We start from the raw sequence: 19,072 nt of genomic DNA on the forward strand, positions 1-19,072 counted from the left end.
CTGTTTCTTCCTGACCTGCATACAGATTTCTCAAGAGGCAGGTCAGGTGGTCTGGTATTCCCATCTCTTTCAGAATTTCCCACAGTTTATTGTGATCCACACAGTCAAAGGCTTTGGCATAGTCCATAAAGCAGAAGTAGATGTTTTTCTGGAACTCTCTTGCTTTTTCCATGATCCAGCGGATGTTGGCAATTTGATCTCTGGTTCCTCTGCCTTTTCTAAAACCAGCTTGAACATCAGGGAGTTCACGGTTCACGTAAAACTACTCCAAAGGGGCAGATGAACCCTAAAAGGTGAATTCTGGGCAACATCAGCACTACATCTTTTGTCTTTCTAATGTGAGGAATAGGGAGCAGCTGTAAATACAGATGAAGCTCTGCTTGCTCTCCCCTGCTCACCTCCTACTGTGAGGCCCAGTTCCTAACAGGCCATGGATGGGTAATGGTCCATGAGCCCAGGGGTTGGGGACCCCTGTTCTTGGCTACTTTGTGGGGAAGCTCAAAAATCCCAATTTTCAACACATGTGTGTGCTTTTGCCTAAAACCACAAGACCTGAGAAAGTCCTGGGACTCTGTTCCTCCCTAGGGTTTGAAGCTGCCCGGTCTCCTCTATGAGAAAGCACATCTCATACTAGTATGGTGCCAAGTGTATCAAAAACCAATTGCTTCAACGAAACCCCTTCTATTCCTTCTATGTACTTGCATCTATAAAAAATGTAAAGAGGTATAGAAATTATGCCAAACATTTGCTCACTCTGTTATAACAGGCAGAAATCTAGAAATGAGCAGAGTAAGGAGGGACATAGGCCAAATGGTAGGAAGCCACACATCCTGTAAACAATGAGGGTCCTTGGACAAACAAAGAAAAGCAAGAACCTCCAGACTGATAGGAAACCACACATTCTAGGGTGATAAGTGTAAGCAGATAAAGCTGGGAATCTCTGGGGTACAAATGTAACCTGTTTCTCATTATGCCTTCATTACAATAAAATTAGCCTTACAGGTAAGAAGTTCCCATCATGCACCTGTGCCATGACACTGCTGATCAAGGCTTCTGCATGCAGGCATATGAAATTGCTTCAGTCATGTCCAACTCTTTGGGACCCTGTGGACTGCAGCCCACCAGACTCCTCTGTCCATGGGATTCTCCAGGCAAGAATACTGGAGTGAGTTCTGATCAAGGCTAAATAACGACAAAAATCCCTGCTTTCCCTCTAGAAGATGGAGCTGTGATGAAAATCAGGAAATATGACCCCAAACCCCTTCCTCCCCAGTGAATATTCTGTCCATTCATTTTGCCACCCCATATCATGAGCTTACTAAAGAAACTCGGCAGATACTCACCTAAGTCTGTCTGCTCTTCCTTTGAGCATGTACTGTGGCTTTGGCTCAGATGGTGAAGTATCTGCCTGCAATGCAGGAGACTGGGGGTTGATCCTTGGGTTGGGAAGATCCCCTGGATGAAGGGAATGGCTATCCATTCTCCAGTATTCTCGCCTGGAGAATTTCATGGACAGAGGAACCTGGTGGACTACAGTCCATGGGGTTGCAAGAGCCTGGCACTCTAGGGCTTAAATCCCTGCTTTGCTTTCTTGACCTCCTTATCTCATCTCTGAACTTTTTCTTCCAAAGGCAAGAAACCACTCTCCCATAACAACTCTAGATAAGTAAAATCCATCCAATTAATTTTCATATATCATTGAATTGTTTAAAAATCCATGGTAGGGTTTCCCTGGTGGCTCAGTGGTAAAGAATTTGCCTGCCAACATAGGAGATATGGTTCAATCCCTGGTCTGGGAAGATCCCACATGCCAGGGAGCAACTAAGTCCATGTGCCACAACTATTGAGTCTGTGCTCTGGAGCCTGGACCCACGCACCGCCAGCTACTAAAGCCCGCTCTCCTTAGAGCCCATTCTCCACAAGCGAAGACACCGAAATGAGAAAACCCAGGACTGCAACAAGAGAGTAGCCCTGGCTCCCTGCAACTAAAGAAAAGCCCAGGCAGAAAAGAAAATGGAGCACAGACAAAAAAGCATTTCACTTTTTGTCTAAGAACTGACAGTAGTATTTTGCAATATGTATACTTTTATTAATAATCCAGAAAATACTTAGCATGAGAAAAAATTGTAAATTTCTAATTTTGTTACAGAAATGCACAATAGGGTGAACAATAAAACTTGCATAAAACCTTTTACAATAGGATCAAATTCAATGATGTACGTAGAATGAAAATATTTTAGATTAGGATAAAAACTGTGAGGGACATAAAAATACAAGTTCGAGGATAAAAACCAAAAAGATGTAAAATTTTTGATCGTTTAAAGTGGATGATAGTATCAAGTCGTCAGTTGTCTAGAGTCCGACGGATGCCTCTTAAAGAACGGAAAGCAGTTTTGTGTGTATCAGTATTCACAATGTGGCCTCAAAAATGCCTTTTGTACCCCTCGAACATAGTCGGGCCCCTAAGTCCCCTTGTGCTCCTCCGCCCTCCCTCGTCCCTCCCCGCAGTACGTTAAGTACCCCCTGTGTACTTGAACCGACTTAGCTTCAAGTACAGAGGTTCTTAGGTGTTTTTTCTACCGAGTCACACGCTTGCTTTATTGTCCACCCTACGCCGCAAGTTGAAGTCCTAGAAAACGGTAATCTTCGTGGGTTCGTCCCCAACGCGCGCCACGATGAGCACTTCACATTAATTTATAAATTAAATACATATGTTATATATATAAATATATTTTTATATTAAAATTATATAAAATATTATATATAATATATTATAAATGTATAAATATATTTTTATATTAAAATTATATAAAATATTATATATATATTATAACTGTAAAGGAACAAGTCCTCTCTAGCCGCGGATGCCTTCGCAGAGTGCCACTGGTCACGTGCCCGAAAAAATAGCTATCATCGAGTCAGTCCTCCAGCCTCGTAGAGAGGACTCGGAAGTGCCCCAGAGCGGGCCTGGGTTTTTCCGGCCGGGCCGTCCGCGCTTTTGTCCCGCCGGCGGCCGGGCTCCCGCGGCGCCGCCACAACCAGTACGTGAGTCCGAGGCCGCCCGCGCTCCCGCCCTCGGCCCTAGCCTGCCACGCCCTTGCCTTCTTGGCCGGGTCTCGGCTATTCCTCGGATCTTGGGAGGGGTCGGGGAGGAAGCGCGCCCTCTCCCTACACACACCTTAGGAAGCGCATTGGGGAAGTAGAGGGGAGGGAAGACCTCGGGTCGGCCTAGAGGTGTAGGGCCCACCCCTGGAACATATCGGGTTCCTTGTGGGCCCCAACTTCGGCTGTCCGAGCGGGCCAGGGTTGGGGTGGGGCTGCCAGGTGTGTGGAGGACTGGGGGCCCCATACCCGTATTTCTCAGCTCTTCGCTGCTGTCTCGGGCGAAAGGGGAACCCAGAAAATCAGTGCTTTAAAGAAAGCCCCCAGTTCTGCGCCCGTGGCAGTTAAGTTTGTCCCTGGGATTTGAGAGTGAATACGAGCTTTGGAAGGATCCCGAGGGGTCATGTTATTTGACCTCCCCGCCCCACACCTTTTTTGTTTTGTTTGGTGGGGCCGTGATGTTGAGAGACTACTGCCGCAGGTGTTGATCGAATCGCTGGGAGGCGCTGCCCGGCCTTCGCCCTAGGAGAGTTCACCTTCTGTACAGACGAGAGATCCGGGAAGAGGCTGTCTGTCGCTGCCTCTCACAAAGAGAAGGAATTGACTAGGTAGGGAGAAATAGGTCGAGGAGGCTTCTAGGGAATCCAGGCGTGGGGATGTGAAAGAGGAATGGAAGGCCGGGGCCGGGTGTGCTGCTCCAAAACGTTTGGACTAGGAGGCCACAGGAGTGTTTCCTTTTTGAAAGCAGGAGGATATTTCCTTAAATAAGTTTTTGACTATGTAATGTATTCATATGGTTCAGATATTAAAAATGTGAAAAGATATCAATGAAAAGATCTCGCTCTGTTCAGCCATCTTTCTAGGCCCAATCCCTTTAGAAAACCAACCACATTTGATAGATAATTTGAGTATATCCAGTTTCTTTATGCAAACATATTGGTAAATTTGAATGTACTTAGTCCCTCCTTTTTTTCATACAGGTAGTAAGGTACTGTTCTGCACCTTGCTTCTTTTACTTAATCTGTGTTAGAGGTCATCAGAACACAAAGCTTTTTTTTCTCTCTTTCTTTCTCTTTTTAAATACGGCGCTGCAGTATTGGAGTGGCATGGCCACTGTTTGGATGTTTTTGTTGTTGTTCAGTCACTCACTCTTGTCTGACTCTTTGTGACCACATGGACTGCAGCACGCCAGGCTTCCCCGTCCTTCACCATCTCTGGAGCATGCTCAAACTTATGTCCATTGAATCAGTGATGCCATCCAATCATCTCATCCTCTGTCATCCTCTTCTCCTGCCTTCAATCTTCCCTAGCATCAGGGTCTTTTTCAATGAGTTGGCTCTTTCCATCAGGTGGCCAGAGTATTGGAGCTTCAGCATCAGTTCTTCCAATGAATATTCAGGACTGATTTCCTTTAGGATTGACTGGTTTGATCTCCTTGCAGTGCAAGGGATTCTCAAGAGTCTTCTTCAACACCACCGTTCAAAACTAAATGCAGCTCTTCTGCATTCAGCCTTCATGATCCAACTCTCACATCCATACATGACTATTGGAAAAACCACAGCTTTGACTAGATGGACCTTCGTCGGCAAAGTAATGTCTCTGCTTTTTAATATGCTGTCTAGGTTTCTCATAGTTTTTCTTCCAAGGAGCAATCATCTTTTAATTTCATGGCTGCAGTCACCATCTGCAGTGATTTTGGAGCCCCCAAAAATAAAGTCCGTCACTGTTTCCATTGTTTCCCCATCTGTTTGCCATGAAATAATGGGACTGGATGCTATCATCTTTGTTTTTTGAATGTTGAGCTTTAAGCCAGCTTTTTCACTCTTCTCTTTCACTTTCATCAAGAGACTCTTTAGTTCCTCTTTACTTTCTGCCATAAGGGTGGTGTCATCTGCATATCTGAGATTATTGGTATGTCTCCCAGCAATCTTGAGTCCAGCTTCTGGTTTATCTAGTCCAGTATTTCACATGATCTACTCTGCATATAAGTTAAACAGGGTGACAATTACAGCCTTGATGTATTCCTTTCCCATTTTTGAACCAGTCCTTTGTTGCATGTCTGGTTCTAACTTGCTTCTTGACCTGCATACAGATTTCTCAGGAGGCAGGTCAGGTGGTCTGCTGTTCCCATCTCTTGAAGAATTTTCCACAGTTTGTTGTGATCCACACAGTCAAAGGCTTTAGCATAGTCAAAAGCACATAGCATAGTGAAGCAGAAGTAGATGTTTTTCTGGAATTTCCTTTTTCTATGATCTAACGGATGTTGGCAACTTGATCTCTGGTTCCTCTGCCTTTTCTAAATCAAGCTTGAACATCTGGAAGTTCTCGGTTCATGCACTGTTGAAGTCTAACTTGGAGAATTTTGAGTGTTACTTTGCTATCATGTGAAATGAGTGCAGTTGTGTGGTAGTTTGCACATTCTTTGTCATTGCCTTTCTTTGGGATTAGAATGAAAACTGACTTTTTCCAGTCCTGTGGCCTTGGATGTTTTGGATGTACCATCATTTTTTAAGATCTAGTTAGGCCATTTGGGTTGTTTCCAGTTTCTTTGTTAACTTCAAACTACAGAACACCCAGTGACTTTGTCCCAGGGCATATCTGAGCAAGAATTTTTAAAGAAGGGATTGACATGTCATACAGTGTTTGAAGAACAAATTAAACCAAGTAGCTTTTCTCTCCTGATACTTGTGTTTATGATACTTAGCTTTACAATAGCGCAAACAACTGTCTATTAATGACACTCTTCTAGCCAGTCTTGCCCCTTTAGCTTCAGAAAATCTTTCAGTCCCCCTTTCAAAATCTCCTTTGCTTACCTTATTCCTTAGGATGACTAGGATTCTCTTCCCCATTAGTAGGTATGAGAATGTTCTATTTCATTTTTTATTTTAAGGAAAAAAATCACCCTTAATCATAAGGATTAAGCAGTAGAACCAACTTATGTTAACCATTTACAATTCCAATACTTATAAACTAAATGCAGTAACTAAAGCAGAAACCATACTTTCTTCCCATCTGCATAACCCTTTTCTCACACACTCCTTAGTCTCATCTTTCATTTGTCCTATCCTTTCACTTCTTCTGAGTCTGTAAGCATTTTGTGCTCATATTTGCTTATTTTCTCTGTTTCTTTCTTTTGTTGGTCACTTTCAAGTCCAGTATAATATCCAACAACTTAAGACACAGAATCCAGATGGTAGGTGGATTTGTGGAATATGGTTGGTACTCTGAAAATCCTCAGTAGCTGCAGATGTGTTGTACCTGTTGTTTGTTGAAGTCTGTTGTTAAGGTGGGAATTTTCAGCCAGAGTAAGCCACAATTCCTCTCTTCTGAGTTGTCTAGTCTCTTAAGAAGTGGCTCCTGACTTTCCTGGGCAGGGATAGCAAAAATTAAGGACAGATTCTTACTCTCTGCATGAGCTTTTCCAGGCATTGGTGGTAGAACATGAATAATGTGAAGCACAGAAGTGCCCAGATGTTGTGGGTCCTATGTAATTTAGAAGGAGTGGATGGCTTACTATTGTTTAACTGATATAACTAGGATATATGGATAGAACTAGTTTTCTCTCTGTTGAGAACTGATTAGAGAGGAGTTCCCCTTTAGTGCTGAGAACTTTTAAGAAATTAAACCCATCTGGCTCTCTTTCTGTGTAGGAATTGTGATTTTGAAGTGATTGCTTTCTTGTGTCATAGGGGACACATGAGCTAGCAACCACATCAGTATTGATTGGATTATAATAATCTTCCAGACTCTAGTACTCAGTTCTCCTCCTCAATCCATTCTCCCATTGCAACTAGAATGAGTAATCTTTCTTTTAATTTTATATTATGAAAAAAATGTAAACATAATAGGAAAGTAGAATAGTATAATGAACTTGGTACATCCATCATTCAGATTCAACAGTTATTAGGATTCTGCTATATTTGTTTCCTTTTTCCCGTTTTATATTTCTTTGTTGAAGTATTTTAAAGGAAATTCCAGACATTATGCCATTTCACCTAGCATAGTCTTAAAAAAAAAAAAAAAAAGACACTTCAAATGTAGCCAAAATGCCATTATCTCACACCATCCTAAATTAAGTCTGATTCCTTGATTTTGTCTAGCAGGAATTGGCAGACTTCTGGATCTCTGATCTGTTTTTAATATGGCCTGCAAGCAGAGAATGGTTTTTACATTTTAAAAGAAATGCTTAAAAGCAAGCCAAAAAGGAAAACAAGTGATAGAATTGTATGTGCCCCACAAAGCCTAAAATGTTTCCTATCTAGCCCCTTTAACCTCCTGATTTGATAGAATAAGTGATCTTCCAAAATGTATATCTGAGTTTTCCACTCCACCTAAAACTCCTCTGAATCAAGCCTTGACTCCTTAGTATGATGGGCAGACCCTGCTGCAGCCCTTATTTTTGCCCACCTATCCAGTTGTGCCTGCCATCGTCTGTTCCATATGTCCAGGGCATGGTGAACACCAACCCTTTGCATCTGCTCTTCTGTCCGCTGGAACTAGACCTTTCTTCCTGAAGCTTTTCTTAGTTCTTTGAAGCAGAGTATGTCCCTTCCCCTTCTTCCCTCATCCATGCTTTATGCCTGCCATTATTATCATATGTTGGTTATATTCCTCCTAGACTCTTCTACTAGTTTGCAAGTCTCCTAGTATTATCATTATGTTTTTTAGCTTTTCTGCTTGTGTTTTTGACTGACCTTTTCTTAGTCATCAGTTTTGTTTAGTCAATTCATAATATGAATTCCGTTGCCGACCATCTGCTTTCAGTGAAGATGCACATGTATATTGCCCTGTTTTGATTTCGGTCATTAAGAGGATTGGGTGGACTACATCAGATGATAGGAAAATCTGCTTCTCCCCAAACAGAAGAGGCTAAGCAGGGCTAGAACGGGGAGACTCCTGGAGTCTGTCTAGGCCAGAGGTGTAAACAGTGAAGTACTTACGATTTCATGCAGACTAGGCCAGGCCACAGCCAATCAAACAAGGAATCCCAGAGGACATGAGGGATTAGAGGGGAAAGGGTCCAACCATCTGGGCCAAGGATTCTAAGTGTGGTGTCAGCAAGGGGTGAATTAGTATGGCCCCAGCAAGTTGCTCCAGCTGGTGAGATACAGAAAGCTTCAAGCACCACACTGCTGCTGCTGCTGCTAAGTCACTTCAGTCGTGTCCGACTCTGTACAACCCCATAGATGGCAGTCCACCAGGCTCCCCCGTTCCTGGGATTCTCCAGGCAAGAACACTGGAGTGGGTTGCCATTTCCTTCTCCAGTGCATGGAAGTGAAAAGTGAAAGTGAAGTCGCTCAGTCGTGTCCAACTCTTAGTGACCCCATGGACGGCAGCCCACCAGGCTCCTCCGTCCATGGGAGTTTCCAGGCAAGAGCACTGGAGTGGGTTGCCGTTGGCTTCTCTGCAAGCACCACACTAGATAGCCTTTAAACACTTATTGGGGAGGGCTCACAATTCTTGATAGTGTTGGAAGAAAAATTGCACAGGGTTAAGAAGGAAGGTAGGGAGACTATGGCAGAAGTTTGGAAGGGAATTTAGGAGGGCTTAAACTAAATTCTTAGCAGTGGGAATGGGGTTGGGGATGAGAACTTGAGAACTGTATAGGTGGTCTTAAATAGTCTTTTGGATGTGGAGTGGTGAGGGAAAGGGGAGAGCCCACTTCTGATTTATTCAGAAGAAAAGATGGGTGGATATGAGACTCTGTAATTGAAGAGGGGGTCTGGGCCAGAGATGAGGCTCTGCAAGACAGCTTATAGGAGCCACACATATAGATGGGACTGCCTAGGAAGATTATGTAGAGTCAGAAGAGGAGAGGTTTCAGATGGAACAGGGGCCAGAACATCCAAGGGTCAGCAAACTCAGGAGTCAGCACCTGGCCCTGAAGAAGCTAATGCAGCATGGCCTGAGTGGAATAAATCAGACTGAATAGATGCAGCATGTGGGGAGATGGGACTTGAAGACCACTTTTTCAGTATGCAACTGTGGACAGGAGGCAGGATGACAAAAGCAGTATCTGAAGGGGAAGGAATAGTTGAGACAATTTTAAATTTACACTTTAACATTTTTTTCGTTGGGAAGATCCCCTGGAGAAGGAAATGGCAACCCAATCCAGTATTCTTGCCTGGAAAAGTTCCATAGACAGAGGAGCCTGGCAGGCTATTGTCCATGGAGTCACAAAGAGTCGGACACTAGTGAGCACACACACACACACAAACTTTTTATTGGGAATAATTTCCAATATACAGAAAATTTTCAATAATAATGCAGCAGAAACAACATTTTAAATCAGCTGTATTCCAATAAAAATTTTTAAAAGATAAAGAATGAAAAATAAATCCTAACAATTATCACATTTTTAATATAAATAAATCTAAAACATTAAAAAATAGTGAAAAAAATACCCTTTATTCATTCACCTTTGGTTAACTTTTTACTTCATTTTATCTTCCTTCTCTTACTGTTTCATGCATATCTATCTATTTTTCTAAACCATTTGAGGGTAACATACACATCATGGCCCTTTATCCGTAACACTTCAGTGTGTATTTATAGGGATATTCTCTTGCATAATTACAGTGCAGTTGTCAGCTTCAGTAAACTTAAAAGTTGTTAATGACTTTTGCCTGACTTAACGTGCATATTCCAGTTCCATCCGTTGACACAGTTATTTTTTATAACAGCCTTTACCTGCAGTACAGATCCAGTTGATAGCACGTATTGAATTTAGTGGTCAAATCTCTTCAGCCTGCTTTAATATGAAGCATTTCTGTAGCTTTTGTATTTTATGACAATGATACTTTTGAAGAATATAAATACCTTTTAGTAGAATGTTCGTTTTTTTTTTGGATCTATCTGATCTGATATTTATATTTTTTGGTTCAGGTAATGCATTCTGTAGGTGATGTGTCCTTCTCAGGGTGTCACTTCTAGAATCACATGATGTTTATCTGCCCCCATTGGTGATACTAATTTAAGATGACCAGCCAAGCCATGATTTAATCTCTTCACTATGTGATTACTAGTTTTTCCCTTGCAGTCTGTGAAGGAGTATTTTAAGACCTTGGATATATACTGCTTCTCGTGAGAATTCCCCTAGACTTAGAATCCTTTGATAATTCTCCCCTGATCCAGTCTTTACTCTGATAATTGCAGAATGCTGATTTTTTTTTTCCTTCCAACTCTGTTCCTTCCACATTTACCAACCAGCCCTGGCATTCTCCTGTAAACAGGAGGCCTCCCTTTCTCCCGTTTGTACCTGTATGAACTCATGTAATCCTATTTTCAGTGGTTTATAATTCTTGACATAATTGCTATGGAGCATAAATTCAGTGTTGAAGCTGGGTCTTGTGGTCTTGTCATATGCTCACATCATCTTTTTGTCGTTGTGGGCATTTTTTTATTTGCTGTCATAATGATGTCTCAGCTCATCTTATACCTACCCTGGCCCCAACCTGGAATCCTCCAGGTTCATTTTAGTAGATAATGGTAGTAGAGTCCAAGAACAAAGTGCTGGATTGTACTCATTAACTCAGATATTTTTGATTCTTATCTTTTCAGCAGACAAAGCTAGCAAATATATGTACATTTACACATATATACATACAAATATTGGAGAAAGAAATGGCAACCCACTCCAGTATCCTTGCCTGGAAAATCCCATGGGCAGAAGAACCTGGTGGGCCACAGTCCATGGGGTCTCAAGAGTCAGACATGACTTATTGACTACACCACCACCACCACATACAAATATACATGTGAATGTACATTTATATAATGTGCACATTTGTATATAATTTAGAAATCATAAGTTCACAGTAAATACCTCTGATTTGTCCCCACAAGTCTTTCTTGTCTTCCCCTATTCCATATTATTATGTTCCTTCTTCCTAGGAGAGCTCTGGCTCCCAACTAAATCAACACATTTACTCAGTCTAGTAATAGACCTAAAATTGTTTCTGAATTGCTTTGCCCATAACACTACAGGAAACAAACCTTCCCAAACTAGTTAAGTTGTTTGCAGCTCTTCCCCGCTGCTCACTCCAGCCTTCCCCAAACTGAGAGTATATATTACAAAGTTATATATTATGTACCCAAGTGACATGGGTTAGTTCTTCCTTTTTTTTTGTTTTGGTCTTACATTTACCAAATTCATGTAAAACACAAATGAGTTCATTGGTTCCCATTCACTTTATAGTTTAGTGGCTTTCCCCCTTTCCCAGTCTTATTGATGTAATTTTATTTTTTGAATCTGCAAAACATTATCATGCTTCCATGAGTAAAAGCTATACAGAAAGCTGTAATCAGAATGTCTCTCTCCCCTCTCTCTTCTGTTCTATTCCCCCACTCTATACGTTATAGGAAACAGCCTTCACTGTTTTGTGGATTTTCTCATTACTAAAAAGATAAATAGTTATATGCTTATTTTTTATTTTCCTTCTTACATAAGATGTAGCATATATGCTCTCTTTTGCTTTACAGCATATCCTGGAAATTGCTCCCTAACAATTTATAGAAATGTTACTCTTCTTTTTAGTACTCCATTGTGTATATGTGCCATATACATCAGTCTTATATGCTTGGACATGTAGATGATTTTCTAGATTTTGTAATTAAAAATAATGCTACGATGAATAACTTTGTGCACATATGCTTTTGTATTGTTGGAAGTGTATCTTCAGTGTAAATTCCTAGATGGGATTTCTGGATTGGAGTATAATGCATACATATTTGTGTAGGTATTGGCAAACTTCCTTCAACAGAGGTTATGCCAGTTTGCATTCTCAGTAATGTATGAGACTGTCTCCACAGCCTCACCCAAAGAGTATATTTTTAAGCTTCTGAATATTTGCCAATCTAACATGTGAGAAAGGGGATCTTAGTATAGTTCTCATTTGCATTTCTCTTATTATGAGTGAAATTGAAAACATGTTTAAGGACCACTTTAGTATTTCTTTATATGAATTGTTTGTTCGTGTTCTTTACCCATTTTCTGTAGGATTTTTAGTCTCTTTAACTTTAAAACATTGTATATTAGAGATATTAGCCTTTATATATAATATATGTTGCAGATATTTTCTTCCACTTTGTCATTTATTTTTTTGGTTTTGCTAATGGTATTTTTTGCCATGCAAGTTTACTTTTATTTCTATGTAATCAGCTTTGTTAATCTTTTATTGCATCTGGGTCATAAAAAACTTCTTCTGTACTCAGGTTGTAGAGGCATTCACCCATGTTTTCTTCTGGTGTCACTTTTTAATATTTAGAGTTCTGCTACATTTGGAGAGAGCTTCCTGATAGCTCAGTTGGTGAAGAATCTCCCTGATAGCTCAGTTGGTGAAGAATCTGCCTACAATGCTGGAGACCCCAGTTTGATTCCTGGGTCAGGAAGATCGTCTGGAGAAGGGATAGGCTACCCACTCCAGTTTTCTGGCCTGGAGAATTCCATGGACTGTATAGTCCATGGGGTCGCAAAGAGTTGGACACGATTGAACAACTTTCACTTCACTTACATTTAGAGTTTATTCCTGTGAATGATGTAAAGAATGGATCTACTTCTAACACTGTTAAAGAGACCATTTTTGCTTCATTAATTTGAAATACCGCCTTTATTGTATACTTGATTCTGTGTATAATTGGAACTATTCTGGATTTTTATCCTATTCTGTTTTTTTTATATACCAGTACCACACTGTTTGGGCTTCCCTGTTTGGCTGTTTGGTTCAGACAGTAGAGAATCCATCTGCAATGCAGCAGACCCAGGTTTGATCCCTTGGTCAGGAAGATCCCCTGGAGAAAGGAATGGCTACCCACTCCAGTATTCTTGCCTAGAGAATTCTGTGAACAGAAGAGCTTGGTGGGCTACAGTCCATGGGCTTGCAAAGAGTTGGACACAACTGAGCAACTAACACTTTCACTTTTCACCACACTATTTTAGTTATAACAGCCTTTGGAATATTTAAATAGTATGAGTAGTTCTCCTCCCTTACAGTTTTTCCTTTTCTCTTTTTCCACCCTGACAAATTTTGTGTTTCCCTGACAATTTCAGGGGATTTGATTTTGTGTTGCAGAAAGTTGAACATCTTTCTCTTCTCAGAACTGAGGGTGAGTAGAGGTGGAAGGGCCCAGATCAAAGGGAATGGGTGGAGCAGAGTCCCTCATGTGATGGGAGCAGGATTCAGAGCACAGATAAAAGGTGTGTTGCTATTGATGGTCTGGATTTCCAGTGACCACTCAGTAGCCCTCACATTTTAAATGGCATGACTGCTCTGCCCAAGGTTGTAAAGAAAGGGAGCATGGAACTAGGGTTGTGCCACCATTCTTCAGTGACTTCTAATGATCTCTTACCTGATATTACTTAATAGTCATTTTGTGAAGCCTTCTCAGATGAACTACCTTTTCATCTTCATTTTTAAAAATGTCTACCAAGTGATTCTTTATTTTAGCTTCCTGGTGATATTCTGAGTTCCTAGCTCCTCCTGTTCTATAAATGTTAATTCAGAGTACATTATTCACTCCTGTAAGCGTAAATTGGATGATGAGTGCAGGTGTTTATATGTGTCCACTCCAGAGTGTATATCTTACTTTTCTGCTTTCTTATCACATGTTCACATAGAGTTTCTAAGTAGAATTACAGAGTATTGACCAAGGTGGGGTCTGATACCCAGGTAAGAGGGAGGTCTAAATTTTAACTAAGTCTAATTACAAATGTCTAATTGTCTAAAGCTGGGAGACAATAAGTTAGAACTGTTGCTTCTGTTCTCAAGAGTCAGTCTTTTAGCAGGTGCATGCTGACAGAGTGCCAGCTGTGTGTAGAGTGCCTTCAAGGGAATAAGGAGTCACTGCCTGGGCCTTAAAATCTGCTTTGAGAAGGAGTTTGCCTTTCCTGAGTCCTGTGGTTTATCCCCAGGTTCCAACCCTTATCCAATAACTTGATCTTGATTAAATAATGAATTAGTTGCTATAGCATATAGAATTAACCAAGTGACTGGCAGTGTTCTCCATACTTTATATATGTTATTTAATACATCAGTTCTATTGCCCTCATTTTACAGATGAGGAAACTGGCATGAAGAGCTTAAGTAGCTTTTTTCGGCACATACGTCTAGGTATTTATCCCTAGGCAGTATCATTTCCTTTGCTTGACAGTTTGTATTTTAGCTTCTGATCTTTGATATGCTCTGACTGCAGTTAGCCTGTTCATAAAGTGGGAATGAGTGCCTCTGCCTGGGAAGCCAGAGTGTGTTCTTCCATGTAGAGTTCTTCCCTGACTAAACCACTCTCCAGGGTCAGTGTTTTCCTTGGAGAGGAAATCCAGGAGGCTATACCAACAACAGGCATCTGCAGCTTGTTTTCTGTCTGATCTCTGACATGACTGTCCTCATGATTTCATAACCAACTCCCCATTACCTCCACTCATGTACTGATTTCTCCTTTAGTTTTGCCAACCCTCTGCTGATTATGACTTCTTAGCTTTTGTCTTATTAATCTTTCTGTCTCCTATTCTTCAGAGACTCTTTCGACCCTCTGTTTGATTTTCAGAGACTAGGTGGCATTTTTCAACAAATGGTCAATGTTGCCCTTGATTCTGTGCATCATTCCAATCCATTTCAACTTGGCATCATGCTAAGCTTATGCAGGAATAGAAAATGTCTCTGTTCCATTGGCAACCCAGGGCTCTAGCATTTTAACATTATTCCACAGGGGCAGAAATTTTGGCATGTCCATGATTGTATCCCTAGCAGTTAAAAATGGTACCTATCACACCATATGTGGTCAGTAAACATTTGTGGAGTAAATGAGTGAATTTGGATATTAATTCCTTCAGTTTTTCTAAAGTGAAGGTATCATTTTCATTTTCTTGGTTTAGTGTCACATTTGAAGACGAGGGGCACTGAGGATGAGGAATCAACTGAAAAGTATGAAAATATTCGAAATGCAGAATCTGTGTGGCCAAAAGTGGAAGGTCTTCACGAGGATCATATGCAGGAGTCTAAGGTTGGTGAAACTTGTGATTGGGATAGCAAGGTAGAAAATCAGATGGACAAGCCTGAGGGAAAAAGAATGAAGGAAGACAAAAGTGGCTTCAGGGAAAAGATTGGCAAAGCCAGGAATACAGCAAATATAAAGACAGAACAGGAAGATGAGGCATCTGAGAAAAGCTTACATCTGAGCTCAAAACATGTTACACACCAGACTGTCCCTATAGAACAGAAAAACACTGAACAAGTCAAATGTGTGGAGAGCATTAATGGAAACTCTCATCCCCGTCTACAGCAAAAAGCCAGTGCTGTTAAGAAATCACATAAATGTGATGACTGTGGGAAATCCTTCAAATATAATTCCCGACTTGTTCAACATAAAATTATGCACACTGGTGAAAAACGCTATGAGTGCGATGACTGTGGAGGGACTTTCCGGAGCAGCTCAAGCCTTCGAGTCCACAAGAGGATCCATACTGGGGAGAAGCCGTACAAGTGTGAGGAATGTGGGAAAGCCTACATGTCCTATTCCAGCCTTATAAACCACAAAAGTACCCATTCTGGGGAAAAGAACTGTAAGTGTGATGAGTGTGGAAAATCCTTCAATTATAGCTCAGTTTTGGATCAGCATAAGAGAATTCATACTGGGGAGAAGCCCTATGAGTGTGGTGAGTGTGGGAAGGCCTTCAGGAACAGCTCTGGCCTCAGAGTCCACAAAAGGATCCACACAGGTGAGAAGCCCTATGAATGTGACATCTGTGGGAAAACCTTCAGTAATAGCTCTGGACTTAGAGTCCACAAAAGGATTCATACAGGGGAGAAACCCTATGAATGTGATGAGTGTGGGAAGGCCTTCATTACCTGCAGAACACTTCTAAATCATAAAAGCATCCACTTTGGAGATAAACCTTATAAATGTGATGAGTGTGAAAAATCATTTAATTATAGCTCTCTCCTCATTCAGCATAAAGTTATCCACACTGGAGAGAAACCTTATGAATGTGATGAATGTGGGAAGGCTTTTAGGAACAGTTCAGGCCTTATTGTGCATAAAAGGATCCACACAGGAGAGAAACCTTACAAGTGTGATGTCTGTGGCAAAGCATTCAGCTATAGCTCAGGCCTGGCAGTCCATAAAAGCATTCACCCTGGGAAGAAAGCCCATGAATGTAAGGAGTGTGGAAAATCATTCAGCTATAACTCACTTCTTCTTCAACATAGAACAATTCACACTGGAGAGAGACCTTATGTATGTGATGTCTGTGGAAAAACTTTCAGAAACAATTCAGGACTCAAAGTCCACAGGCGACTCCATACTGGGGAAAAACCATATAAGTGTGATGTGTGTGGAAAAGCCTATATCTCACGCTCTAGCCTTAAAAATCACAAAGGAATCCATCTTGGGGAGAAGCCCTATAAATGTAGTTATTGTGAAAAATCCTTCAATTACAGCTCTGCCCTTGAACAACATAAAAGGATTCATACAAGGGAGAAACCCTTTGGGTGTGATGAGTGTGGAAAAGCCTTCAGAAATAATTCAGGCCTTAAAGTCCATAAACGAATCCACACTGGGGAGAGACCTTACAAATGTGAAGAATGTGGGAAGGCCTACATCTCACTTTCAAGCCTTATAAATCATAAAAGTGTACACCCTGGGGAAAAGCCCTATAAGTGTGATGAGTGTGAGAAAGCCTTTATCACATACCGAACCCTTATAAATCACAAAAAAATTCATCTTGGGGAGAAGCCCTACAAATGCGATGTGTGTGAGAAATCTTTTAACTACACCTCACTTCTTTCTCAACACAGAAGGGTCCACACTAGAGAGAAACCCTATGAATGTGACAGGTGTGAAAAGGTCTTCAGAAACAACTCGAGCCTTAAAGTGCATAAAAGAATTCATACTGGTGAGAAGCCCTATAAATGTGATGTGTGTGGAAAAGCCTACATCTCACACTCAAGCCTTATCAACCATAAAAGTACCCACCCTGGCAAGACCCCCTATACATGTGATGAATGTGGAAAAGCTTTTTTCTCAAACAGAACTCTTATAAGCCATAAAAGAGTCCATCTTGGGGAGAAACCCTTCAAATGTGTTGAATGTGGGAAGTCTTTCAGTTATAGCTCACTCCTTTCCCAACACAAGAGGATTCATACGGGGGAAAAACCCTATGTGTGTGATGGCTGTGGGAAGGCATTCAGGAACAGCTCAGGCCTCACAGTGCATAAAAGGATACACACAGGTGAGAAACCCTATGGATGTGATGAGTGTGGGAAAGCGTACATCTCACACTCAAGTCTTATCAACCATAAAAGTGTCCATAGTGGGCAGCAGCCCTATAATTGTGAATGTGGGAAATCCTTCAATTATAGATCAGTCCTGGACCAACACAAAAGGATCCACACTGGAAAGAAGCTATACCAATGTAACGAGTGTGGGAAGGCTTTCAATATCAGATCAAATCTCACCAAGCATAAAAGAATCCATACTGGAGGGGAATATTTAACTGTGACAAATATGGGAAGTCATAGTGGCACATCACAGAAGAGGACTCATGAGGGAGGGAATGCTCTGGATGGGACCAGGATGAGCATGTCTCTGTAGGAGGCAGAATTTACCAAGTATCAGGGAACGCAAATGGAAGAAAAACTTTAAGGTCCTTGTTCATGGCTTATAATTTACACAGTATAAATGAAACCATGAGTAATTTCTTTTCTCTGTGATTTTCAGTCATAGCCAGCAAGGAAGGTTCCAGTGTTGAAGTAGGTGAGCCCTTATGGAATATAAAATATTTAGTTCATGCTGGGAATAAAACCTATCAAAGTGATGGAGTATGAAAAAAGCCTTCAAAATAAGTAGACATTTCTGGACATAAGAAGTACAGATGAGAAAAAGACTTCATTTACAAGTCACATAGTCACAACAGAAAGTTCATATATGGGTAAATTCTTTGAGTAGAAATGTAGGAAATTCAGGAATAGCTTTGAATTCCAGTTATCCGTTGGTCAGTGGACAAGATCCAAGAAGGACCTCCAATAGGCTAATTCAGGGAAAGGAAACAGGCTTCAGGGAATATAAATTAATATAGTAGTAGTCATGAAGAATAACTTTGATATAACTGATTTGGGGGAGTGATGGCAACTTGTGAAAATTTGGATTTCATTGTAGGAAATGTAAAACGTATAGACTTATAAATCTTACAGAAAATAGGAGAGTCACTCAAATAAATCAAGTTGAATGGACTGTACTGTTGTAATGTTGTGATATACACTATTGAATGGGTGAAACTTTAAAAATTTTCAAATAAACACCCTTAATGAATCATGAATGTGTGATAAGTGAAAATATCACACATTATGCTACAAATGAAGGGTTCTATCATGGACAGAAATTTAGCACATTTAATAACTAATGGAACACATCCTCAACATGCAGAAAGAATTGATTCAGGGATTCCTATGAATAGGAATTCTGAGCAGGAGGGCATTTTATTGCAGGACCTGAAAAGCTAAGTAGCTACCTGTCATTGGGGGATAGGAGAAAATTCCTGCTTCTTAACAATCCTGTTAAATGTTTGATTGTTTGTGTTATTATTGTAAAGATTTCATGCACTACATGTGTTTATTGTCTATTGTAAAATGTTATGAATTTCTGTTCAGGGCTCACACTCAGCCATGAAGAGCCAGATAGTTGTGGCAAGGTAAGGTGAAACTCCAATAAAGGAATTCTTCAAAAGTAAACAGGCTGTGACATACTTTAGATGGAAGAACACACAGAGAGCCATTTGTGTGTCTTGTCTTTGTGGGGTAAGTTATACCAGATGCAGGCCAAGGAGGGCAGCAGGGGACTCATCCCTCAGAGCTAGTAGCTCAGATTTCATGAGAAATTAGGTGGTACCTCCACCAGAAGTGAAGACTGGATTGATCCTTATACTGGGGCTGGATAATAACCACTAGGAGTGGACAGGTTGGGCGAGTGGTCAGTCACA

General features: G+C 41.0%; 1 protein-coding gene across 2 annotated transcripts; it reads left to right on the forward strand.

Annotated features, from left to right (window-relative positions):
* The first annotated feature begins 2,964 nt into the window (after positions 1 to 2,964).
* Positions 2,965 to 18,824, forward strand: ZFP62 (ZFP62 zinc finger protein). 2 transcript variants are annotated; one of them, XM_040240364.1, is made up of 2 exons: positions 2,965 to 3,041; positions 14,972 to 18,824. In XM_040240364.1, coding segments are annotated over exons 1-2 (2,718 nt in total). In that variant the 5' UTR covers positions 2,965 to 3,040; the 3' UTR covers positions 17,689 to 18,824. The 2 variants fall into 2 exon arrangements, with proteins under 2 accessions (XP_040096298.1, XP_040096299.1); XM_040240365.1 differs by having other exon boundaries at positions 2,973 to 3,710.
* The last annotated feature ends 248 nt before the right edge of the window (positions 18,825 to 19,072 follow it).

This window comes from Oryx dammah, unplaced genomic scaffold (genome assembly GCF_014754425.2).
Source record: "Oryx dammah isolate SB20612 unplaced genomic scaffold, SCBI_Odam_1.1 HiC_scaffold_5, whole genome shotgun sequence".
In the NCBI taxonomy this organism is placed as follows: Eukaryota; Metazoa; Chordata; class Mammalia; order Artiodactyla; family Bovidae; genus Oryx; species Oryx dammah.